The sequence below is a fragment of the Taudactylus pleione genome, unplaced genomic scaffold, assembly GCF_031769625.1.
Source record: "Taudactylus pleione unplaced genomic scaffold, aTauple2 ptg000102l, whole genome shotgun sequence".
Classification (NCBI taxonomy): domain Eukaryota; kingdom Metazoa; phylum Chordata; class Amphibia; order Anura; family Myobatrachidae; genus Taudactylus; species Taudactylus pleione.
In genome coordinates, this window is record NW_028284504.1 from 1,976,752 (window position 1) to 1,988,820 (window position 12,069).

General features: G+C 40.3%; 1 protein-coding gene across 3 annotated transcripts in view; it reads left to right on the forward strand.

Moving 5' to 3' along the window:
• The window catches only part of FAM171A2 (family with sequence similarity 171 member A2), a 64,511-nt gene that overhangs the window by 20,904 nt on the left and 31,538 nt on the right, over positions 1–12,069 (forward strand). For all 3 annotated transcript variants that reach the window (XR_015878258.1, XM_088470665.1, XM_088470666.1), the window contains exon 4: positions 2,375–2,539. Coding sequence is in view for 2 of the 3 variants with exons in the window: in XM_088470665.1 (XP_088326791.1) it covers positions 2,375–2,539 (165 nt within the window). In the remaining variant the exon portion in view is untranslated. The remainder of the gene's footprint in view (positions 1–2,374; positions 2,540–12,069) is intronic.

Below are 12,069 nucleotides of genomic sequence, written 5' to 3' on the forward strand. Positions count from 1 at the left end.
AGGAGAGTAGCTAGAGTAGACCCTAGGCTACTGCAAATGTTGATGGTGCAACTGATGTTTCGTGGATGTTGGTGTGTTTACAATCTCCATCCCAAATGCACGGACCACGGAGCCTGATAGTGGGCACCTCACCGCTCATGCACTCCATCGCACTGGGAGCACAAAAGGACGGCTGAGATTAGCATTTGCACATTCCTGCAACCGCTATTGTGAGAGCAGTTGCATTAGCAACCATCTCTGATTCAGGCCCTTAGTTCCATGTTTTGCTTTTGTCACACATTGTAAATGTAGTAGTGCAATGTGGTACGTCCACATAAATAATTAAATGACTGTTATTATCAACCTTTATTTAAATAAAACCGTATTATAGAGAATATTTTATCATTTACATATGTCCAAGCCTCAGTGGAGCTTGCACTCTAAATTCTCTAACGCACGCACCTACTAACTGCCTATCAGCGACTGTGATCCTTTCTGTCCGCCCTTCCCAGGGTACTGGATTGTTGAGTGCTACCGTTGATAACTGTCACTGCAAATACAGAGTTGAACACAAACCGGCTGCAACTGCATTCAAATTGCGTGCACAGAACTAAATGAGTTGTGACCGCAGCACCCCTATTTGGAGACTTGGTATCATCAGCAGTGAGCACCGGAACTAGCCCTATCCTTAGTCTAAATGTATTCATCTGATAATGCATCAACATGCTCCCCCCATTCCCCTTGTTACCACCACTGTAGAGACATAGTGATAGTGAGAGATCTACACCAATAAAAATTTGTTAATATTAAAGGGGCTCAACCTTATCATTTTTATTTTCCCTTAACATTTGTCCATAGTAAATCGTCTAATTACTTTTTTGGTCTTCGTTTCATTTATTGGGTCATCTGCTGCAGAGGTCGCCATTTCATACAATTTCAGTATTTTTTTTTTTTACAATCCCCTTATCTTCACCCAGAGCTCTCCTGTCAATCTAGTTGAGTTGTCAGTGTGATAATCTTCTCAAAGCACAATCAGTTTTGGATATGGCCAAATGACGGGACTTGGGTGACATAATTGGCAGCAGGGTTGTATGCCCAGTCTGGAAAGGCCCCCAGGCAGAAGGTGCATACACACGTAACGATTTTTGGAACAATTTGTCGTTAACAACGTCATTATCGTTCAAAAAATCATTCAGTTAATCGTTCAAGCGCGCTCCCATTTGTAGTTTGTAGTTCATCGTCCATTTCAGACTGTCCAACATAACGATTTTCATTAAGGGAAGGAACATTTTTCGTTCATCGTTGTAAAAATAGTTCATTACACGTCAAAAAATCGTTCACTTTTTAAATATGTACTGTTAAGAGTGGTAATTTCTGCTGACTAATGTTTTTGTGAAAAGTTTAAAATATTTATTTACATCTGACATTAAAGACCATGTTAATTTCCTTCCTTCTTTCAACACTATTATGTGAATGTTCTGTGTACTACTTTTCATTAGCACATATAATGGTGTACAGCCTCACAGCACTGAGGTAGTGGGTTCCAGTCCCACCATAGCCTAACTGTGTGGAGTTTGTATGTCCTCCCTGTGCTTGCATGGGTTTTCCCTAGGTACTCCAGCTTCCTACCACACTCCAAAAAGTACTACTAGGTTAATTGGCTCCAAACAAAATTTAACCCTAGAGTGTATGTGTTTTTATATGTTATAGGGAACATATTTAAGGGCAGACTAGATGGGCCAAGTGGTTCTTATCTGCCGTCAAATTCTATGTTTCTAGATTGTAAGCTACTGGGGCAGGAACTGATGTGAATCTCCAAATATTCTTTGTAAAGCACTGCGGAATATGTGTGCTACATAAATAACTGGTAATAAATAAATGAGCAAACAGAACATATTGTACAGAACATTGCAGCACAGTGTAATGGTTAGTAGTACTGCCTCGCAGCACTGAGGTTGTGGGTTTGATTCCCACCAAGGCTCTGTGTGGAGTTTGTATATTCTCCCTGTGCTCGTGTGGGTTTCCTCCCACAATCCAAAATTATACTGGTAGGTTAATTGGCTCCCAATAAACAAAAGTTAATCCTAGTGTGTATGTGTGTGACCATCTGTAGGAATTTGGAAGCATAGATTGTTAGCTCTACTGGGTCAGGTACCGATGTGAATGGCAAATTGTTCTCTGTAAAGCGCTGCGGAATATGTGTGCCCTATATAAATAACTGATAATAAACAAACTTTAAAATTCACAGTAATTACTTGTTAATAACCATGAAAATTGTTCAATATCTCAGTGTAAATATAGTAACATAAGTAATATAAAAAAAAAAATGCCTATGGTTTGTGCATTCCACTGACGTTTATTGTGTGTTCTTTCATTTATCTTTTTCTTTGTACAGGTGTCCGTAGCCAGCCCTTGGTGCAGTTCCAGAGGAAGTCAGCCCGCTTACCACGATCATCCACTTATAACCAACTTTCCTCCTCGCTGACCACTGCTAGCAACCTTCACCAGATGAGAGGATTCCCAGCATTCATTGGAGCTGATCCTGATTCCACCAATGGGGGTAATTAGGCAAATATTTTAATTTACATTGAATATCAACTCTAAAGCTATTTAATGAATAAAATGTTACATTCAAATGACACAATGGCATCTGAGTGCTCCTAGCCATTCCTACCACATCCATAATATAACCAGCCGGCAGGTGCTGAGCATCGTCTTCGCTACGCATATGGAGAAGACCAAATAAAGGAAATCAAATCATTTATTTGGCTTTCTCAAAACCCATAGCAAGATGAGCATGTGTATAATCTCCAGGACTAAAGAGGTGTGTGTACAATATGAAGTCCAGGACTACAGAGGAGTGTGAATATACACTAATGTCCAGGACTAGAGGGAAGTGTGTGCACATTCTTATCTCAAGGACTAGAGGAGTGTGTGTGTAAACTGTCCTTTGTTCATATTTAACATGTCAACACCAGTCTGTCGGGAACCGGTATGAAATACAGACGGCTGAATAGCCGCCGGTTCTCATACCGACGCCGGAAGCCCAAAGGGAGGACATCCAAACAGCGGCTCATAAGTGTGCTAACCCTCCCCTGTCCCCTCCCTCCTCACCATAACCCTCCCTTGGTGGTGTCAAACCCTAAAACTCCCGGGATGGTGCCTAGACCTAACCCTCCCGGGGGGAGTGCCTGACCCTAACCTACCCCTGGGGGTGCCTAATCCCAGCCCCCTTTCCCCTACCCTAACCCTCCCCGGGGGGTACCTAACCCTAAATCCCCCCGGGGGTGTCTAAACCTAACCCTCCCCCATGCGGCTACCACCTAACTATCCCCGGTTTATGCCATCCGTCGGGATTTCGGCGTGAGGCTAAAGATAGGCGCCGGCATTTCGACATGCTCAGCAGCCACATGCTCAGCAGCCACAAACAGTCTCCAACTGCAGCTCAGCTGTGTGCTGGGCTGCTGTGAGGGAGGGGGGGGCGGCGTCAGACCCGGGCCCCTGAGGCGCCCCTGAGTGTGTGTATAAACTGCAATCCAGGACTAGAGAGAAGTGTGTGTATAATAATATATTCAGGACTAGGGAGGAGTATGAGTATAATCTGCTATTCAGGACTAGAGAGGAGAGTGTGTATAATCTGCTATTCAGGACTAGGGAGGAGTGTGTGTATAATCTGATATCCAGGACTAGGGAGGAGTGTGTGTATAATCTGCTATTCAGGACTAGGGATGAGTGTGTGTATTGTATAATCAGCTATCCAGGACTAGAGAAGAGAGTGTATATAATCTGCTATTCAGGACTAGAGAAGAGAGTGTATATAATCTGCTATTCAGGACTAGAGAGGAGAGTGTATATAATCAGATATCCAGGACTAGGGAGGAGTGTGTGTATAATCTGCTATTCAGGACTAGGGAGGAGTGTGTGTATAATCTGATATCCAGGACTAGGGATGAGTGTGTGTATAATCTGCTATTCAGGACTAGGGATGAGTGTGTGTATTGTATAATCAGCTATCCAGGACTAGAGAAGAGAGTGTATATAATCTGCTATTCAGGACTAGAGAGGAGAGTGTATATAATCAGATATCCAGGACTAGGGAGGAGTGTGTGTATAATCTGCTATTCAGGACTAGAGAGGAGAGTGTGTATTGTATAATCTGCTATCCAGGACTAGAGAAGAGAGTGTATATAATCAGATATCCAGGACTAGGGAGGAGTGTGTGTATAATCAGATATCCAGGACTAGGGAGGAGTGTGTGTATAATCTTCTATTCAGGACTAGGGAGGAGTGTGTATATAATCAGCTATCCAGGACTAGAGAAGAGAGTGTATATAATCAGATATCCAGGACTAGGGAGGAGTGTGTGTATAATCAGATATCCAGGACTAGGGAGGAGTGTGTGTATAATCAGATATCCAGGACTAGGGAGGAGTGTGTGTATAATCAGCTATCCAGGACTAGAGAGGAGAATGTGTATAATCTGATATCCAGGACTAGGGAGGAGTGTGTGTATAATCTGCTATTCAGGACTAGAGAGGAGAATGTGTATAATCTGATATCCAGGACTAGGGAGGAGTGTGTGTATAATCTGCTATTCAGGACTAGAGAGGAGAATGTGTATAATCTGATATCCAGGACTAGGGAGGAGTGTGTGTATAATCTGCTATTCAGGACTAGAGAGGAGAGTGTATATAATCAGATATTCAGGACTAGGGAGGAGAGTGTGTATAATCTGATATCCAGGACTAGGGAGGAGTGTGTGTATAATCTGATATCCAGGACTAGGGAGGAGAGTGTGTATAATCTGCTATTCAGGACTAGGGAGGAGTGTGTGTATAATCTGATATCCAGGACTAGGGATGAGTGTGTGTATAATCTGCTATTCAGGACTAGGGATGAGTGTGTGTATTGTATAATCAGCTATCCAGGACTAGAGAAGAGAGTGTATATAATCTGCTATTCAGGATTAGAGAAGAGAGTGTATATAATCTGCTATTCAGGACTAGAGAGGAGAGTGTATATAATCAGATATCCAGGACTAGGGAGGAGTGTGTGTATAATCTGCTATTCAGGACTAGAGAGGAGAGTGTGTATTGTATAATCTGCTATCCAGGACTAGAGAAGAGAGTGTATATAATCAGATATCCAGGACTAGGGAGGAGTGTGTGTATAATCAGATATCCAGGACTAGGGAGGAGTGTGTGTATAATCTGCTATTCAGGACTAGGGAGGAGTGTGTATATAATCAGCTATCCAGGACTAGAGAAGAGAGTGTATATAATCAGATATCCAGGACTAGGGAGGAGTGTGTGTATAATCAGATATCCAGGACTAGGGAGGAGTGTGTGTATAATCAGATATCCAGGACTAGGGAGGAGTGTGTGTATAATCAGCTATCCAGGACTAGAGAGGAGAATGTGTATAATCTGATATCCAGGACTAGGGAGGAGTGTGTGTATAATCTGCTATTCAGGACTAGAGAGGAGAATGTGTATAATCTGATATCCAGGACTAGGGAGGAGTGTGTGTATAATCTGCTATTCAGGACTAGAGAGGAGAATGTGTATAATCTGATATCCAGGACTAGGGAGGAGTGTGTGTATAATCTGCTATTCAGGACTAGAGAGGAGAGTGTATATAATCAGATATCCAGGACTAGGGAGGAGTGTGTGTATAATCAGATATCCAGGACTAGGGAGGAGTGTGTGTATAATCAGATATCCAGGACTAGGGAGGAGTGTGTGTATAATCTGCTATTCAGGACTAGAGAGGAGAATGTATATAATCAGATATCCAGGACTAGGGAGGAGTGTGTGTATAATCAGATATCCAGGACTAGGGAGGAGAGTGTGTATTGTATAATCAGCTATCCAGGACTAGAGAAGAGTGTTTGTATAATCTAATATTCAGACTAGAGAGGACTGTGTGTATAATCTGCTATCCAGAACTATAGAGGAGTGTGTGCATAAACTGCTACTCAGGACTAGAGAGGAGTGTGTGTATAATCTGCTATCTAGGACTAGAGAGGAGTGTCTGTATAATCTGCTATAAATGACTAGAGAGGAATGTCTGTATAATTTGCTATAAATGACTAGAGAGGAATATCTGTATAATCTGCTATAAAGGACTAGAGAGGAATATCTGTATAATCTGCTATAAAGGACTAGAGAGGAATATCTGTATAATCTGCTATAAAGGACTAGAGAGGAATATCTGTATAATCTGCTATAAAGGACTAGAGAGGAATATCTGTATAATCTGCTATAAAGGACTAGAGAGGAATATCTGTATAATCTGCTATAAATGACTAGAGAGGAATATCTGTATAATCTGCTATAAAGGACTAGAGCGGAATATCTGTATAATCTGCTATAAATGACTAGAGAGGACTATCTGTATAATCTGCTATAAATGACTAGAGAGGAATATCTGTATAATCTGCTATAAATGACTAGAGAGGAATATCTGTATAATCTGCTATAAAGGACTAGAGAGGAATGTCTGTATAATCTGCTATAAAGGACTAGAGAGGAATGTCTGTATAATCTGCTATAAATGACTAGAGAGGAATGTCTGTATAACCTGCTATAAATGACTAGAGAGGAATGTCTGTATAACCTGCTATAAATGACTAGAGAGGAATGTCTGTATAATCTGCTATAAATGACTAGAGAGGAATGTCTGTATAATCTGCTATACATGACTAGAGAGGAATGTCTGTATAATCTGCTATACATGACTAGAGAGGAATGTCGGTATAATCTGCTATAAATGACTAGAGAGGAATATCTGTATAATCTGCTATAAATGACTAGAGAGGAATGTCTGCATAATCTGCTATAAATGACTAGAGAGGAATGTCTGTATAATCTGCTATAAATTACACTGAGAGGAATGTCTGTATAATCTGCTATAAATGACTAGAGAGGAATGTCTGTATAATCTGCTATAAATGACTAGAGAGGAATATCTGTATAATCTGCTATAAAGGACTAGAGCGGAATATCTGTATAATCTGCTATAAATGACTAGAGAGGAATATCTGTATAATCTGCTATAAATGACTAGAGAGGAATATCTGTATAATCTGCTATAAATTACTAGAGAGAAGTGTCTGTATAACCTGCTATAAATGACTAGAGAGGAATGTCTGTATAATCTGCTATAAATGACTAGAGAGGAATGTCTGTATAATCTGCTATAAATGACTAGAGAGGAATGTCTGTATAATCTGCTATAAATGACTAGAGAGGAATGTCTGTATAATCTGCTATTCAGAAATATAAAGGAGTGCGTTAAATACACATACATCTGCTATATAGGACTAGACAGGAATGTGTGTGTTTGTATAATCTGTTATTCAAGACTAGAGAGGAGTATGTGTATAATCTGCTATGCATGTTAGGTAGGAGGGTGTGTAAAATCTGCTATCCAGGACTAGAGAAGAGAGTGTATATAATCAGATATCCAGGACTAGGGAGGAGTGTGTGTATAATCAGATATCCAGGACTAGGGAGGAGTGTGTGTATAATCTGCTATTCAGGACTAGGGAGGAGTGTGTATATAATCAGATATCCAGGACTAGGGAGGAGTGTGTGTATAATCTGCTATTCAGGACTAGGGAGGAGTGTGTGTATAATCTGATATCCAGGACTAGGGATGAGTGTGTGTATAATCTGCTATTCAGGACTAGGGATGAGTGTGTGTATTGTATAATCAGCTATCCAGGACTAGAGAAGAGAGTGTATATAATCTGCTATTCAGGACTAGAGAGGAGAGTGTATATAATCAGATATCCAGGACTAGGGAGGAGTGTGTGTATAATCTGCTATTCAGGACTAGAGAGGAGAGTGTGTATTGTATAATCTGCTATCCAGGACTAGAGAAGAGAGTGTATATAATCAGATATCCAGGACTAGGGAGGAGTGTGTGTATAATCAGATATCCAGGACTAGGGAGGAGTGTGTGTATAATCTTCTATTCAGGACTAGGGAGGAGTGTGTATATAATCAGCTATCCAGGACTAGAGAAGAGAGTGTATATAATCAGATATCCAGGACTAGGGAGGAGTGTGTGTATAATCAGATATCCAGGACTAGGGAGGAGTGTGTGTATAATCAGATATCCAGGACTAGGGAGGAGTGTGTGTATAATCAGCTATCCAGGACTAGAGAGGAGAATGTGTATAATCTGATATCCAGGACTAGGGAGGAGTGTGTGTATAATCTGCTATTCAGGACTAGAGAGGAGAATGTGTATAATCTGATATCCAGGACTAGGGAGGAGTGTGTGTATAATCTGCTATTCAGGACTAGAGAGGAGAATGTGTATAATCTGATATCCAGGACTAGGGAGGAGTGTGTGTATAATCTGCTATTCAGGACTAGAGAGGAGAGTGTATATAATCAGATATTCAGGACTAGGGAGGAGAGTGTGTATAATCTGATATCCAGGACTAGGGAGGAGTGTGTGTATAATCTGATATCCAGGACTAGGGAGGAGAGTGTGTATAATCTGCTATTCAGGACTAGGGAGGAGTGTGTGTATAATCTGATATCCAGGACTAGGGATGAGTGTGTGTATAATCTGCTATTCAGGACTAGGGATGAGTGTGTGTATTGTATAATCAGCTATCCAGGACTAGAGAAGAGAGTGTATATAATCTGCTATTCAGGACTAGAGAAGAGAGTGTATATAATCTGCTATTCAGGACTAGAGAGGAGAGTGTATATAATCAGATATCCAGGACTAGGGAGGAGTGTGTGTATAATCTGCTATTCAGGACTAGAGAGGAGAGTGTGTATTGTATAATCTGCTATCCAGGACTAGAGAAGAGAGTGTATATAATCAGATATCCAGGACTAGGGAGGAGTGTGTGTATAATCAGATATCCAGGACTAGGGAGGAGTGTGTGTATAATCTGCTATTCAGGACTAGGGAGGAGTGTGTATATAATCAGCTATCCAGGACTAGAGAAGAGAGTGTATATAATCAGATATCCAGGACTAGGGAGGAGTGTGTGTATAATCAGATATCCAGGACTAGGGAGGAGTGTGTGTATAATCAGATATCCAGGACTAGGGAGGAGTGTGTGTATAATCAGCTATCCAGGACTAGAGAGGAGAATGTGTATAATCTGATATCCAGGACTAGGGAGGAGTGTGTGTATAATCTGCTATTCAGGACTAGAGAGGAGAATGTGTATAATCTGATATCCAGGACTAGGGAGGAGTGTGTGTATAATCTGCTATTCAGGACTAGAGAGGAGAATGTGTATAATCTGATATCCAGGACTAGGGAGGAGTGTGTGTATAATCTGCTATTCAGGACTAGAGAGGAGAGTGTATATAATCAGATATCCAGGACTAGGGAGGAGTGTGTGTATAATCAGATATCCAGGACTAGGGAGGAGTGTGTGTATAATCAGATATCCAGGACTAGGGAGGAGTGTGTGTATAATCTGCTATTCAGGACTAGAGAGGAGAATGTATATAATCAGATATCCAGGACTAGGGAGGAGTGTGTGTATAATCAGATATCCAGGACTAGGGAGGAGAGTGTGTATTGTATAATCAGCTATCCAGGACTAGAGAAGAGTGTTTGTATAATCTAATATTCAGACTAGAGAGGACTGTGTGTATAATCTGCTATCCAGAACTATAGAGGAGTGTGTGCATAAACTGCTACTCAGGACTAGAGAGGAGTGTGTGTATAATCTGCTATCTAGGACTAGAGAGGAGTGTCTGTATAATCTGCTATAAATGACTAGAGAGGAATGTCTGTATAATTTGCTATAAATGACTAGAGAGGAATATCTGTATAATCTGCTATAAAGGACTAGAGAGGAATATCTGTATAATCTGCTATAAATGACTAGAGAGGAATATCTGTATAATCTGCTATAAAGGACTAGAGCGGAATATCTGTATAATCTGCTATAAATGACTAGAGAGGACTATCTGTATAATCTGCTATAAATGACTAGAGAGGAATATCTGTATAATCTGCTATAAAGGACTAGAGAGGAATGTCTGTATAATCTGCTATAAAGGACTAGAGAGGAATGTCTGTATAATCTGCTATAAATGACTAGAGAGGAATGTCTGTATAACCTGCTATAAATGACTAGAGAGGAATGTCTGTATAACCTGCTATAAATGACTAGAGAGGAATGTCTGTATAATCTGCTATAAATGACTAGAGAGGAATGTCTGTATAATCTGCTATACATGACTAGAGAGGAATGTCTGTATAATCTGCTATACATGACTAGAGAGGAATGTCGGTATAATCTGCTATAAATGACTAGAGAGGAATATCTGTATAATCTGCTATAAATGACTAGAGAGGAATGTCTGCATAATCTGCTATAAATGACTAGAGAGGAATGTCTGTATAATCTGCTATAAATTACACTGAGAGGAATGTCTGTATAATCTGCTATAAATGACTAGAGAGGAATGTCTGTATAATCTGCTATAAATGACTAGAGAGGAATATCTGTATAATCTGCTATAAAGGACTAGAGCGGAATATCTGTATAATCTGCTATAAATGACTAGAGAGGAATATCTGTATAATCTGCTATAAATGACTAGAGAGGAATATCTGTATAATCTGCTATAAATTACTAGAGAGAAGTGTCTGTATAACCTGCTATAAATGACTAGAGAGGAATGTCTGTATAATCTGCTATAAATGACTAGAGAGGAATGTCTGTATAATCTGCTATAAATGACTAGAGAGGAATGTCTGTATAATCTGCTATAAATGACTAGAGAGGAATGTCTGTATAATCTGCTATTCAGAAATATAAAGGAGTGCGTTAAATACACATACATCTGCTATATAGGACTAGACAGGAATGTGTGTGTTTGTATAATCTGTTATTCAAGACTAGAGAGGAGTATGTGTATAATCTGCTATGCATGTTAGGTAGGAGGGTGTGTAAAATCTGCTATCCAGGACTAGAGAAGAGAGTGTATATAATCAGATATCCAGGACTAGGGAGGAGTGTGTGTATAATCAGATATCCAGGACTAGGGAGGAGTGTGTGTATAATCTGCTATTCAGGACTAGGGAGGAGTGTGTATATAATCAGCTATCCAGGACTAGAGAAGAGAGTGTATATAATCAGATATCCAGGACTAGGGAGGAGTGTGTGTATAATCAGATATCCAGGACTAGGGAGGAGTGTGTGTATAATCAGATATCCAGGACTAGGGAGGAGTGTGTGTATAATCAGCTATCCAGGACTAGAGAGGAGAATGTGTATAATCTGATATCCAGGACTAGGGAGGAGTGTGTGTATAATCTGCTATTCAGGACTAGAGAGGAGAATGTGTATAATCTGATATCCAGGACTAGGGAGGAGTGTGTGTATAATCTGCTATTCAGGACTACAGAGGAGAATGTGTATAATCTGATATCCAGGACTAGGGAGGAGTGTGTGTATAATCTGCTATTCAGGACTAGAGAGGAGAGTGTATATAATCAGATATCCAGGACTAGGGAGGAGTGTGTGTATAATCAGATATCCAGGACTAGGGAGGAGTGTGTGTATAATCAGATATCCAGGACTAGGGAGGAGTGTGTGTATAATCTGCTATTCAGGACTAGAGAGGAGAATGTATATAATCAGATATCCAGGACTAGGGAGGAGTGTGTGTATAATCAGATATCCAGGACTAGGGAGGAGAGTGTGTATTGTATAATCAGCTATCCAGGACTAGAGAAGAGTGTTTGTATAATCTAATATTCAGACTAGAGAGGACTGTGTGTATAATCTGCTATCCAGAACTATAGAGGAGTGTGTGCATAAACTGCTACTCAGGACTAGAGAGGAGTGTGTGTATAATCTGCTATCTAGGACTAGAGAGGAATATCTGTATAATCTGCTATAAATGACTAGAGAGGAATATCTGTATAATCTGCTATAAATGACTAGAGAGAAGTGTCTGTATAACCTGCTATAAATGACTAGAGAGGAATGTCTGTATAATCTGCTATAAATGACTAGAGAGGAATGTCTGTATAATCTGCTATAAATGACTAGAGAGGAATGTCTGTATAATCTGCTATAAATGACTA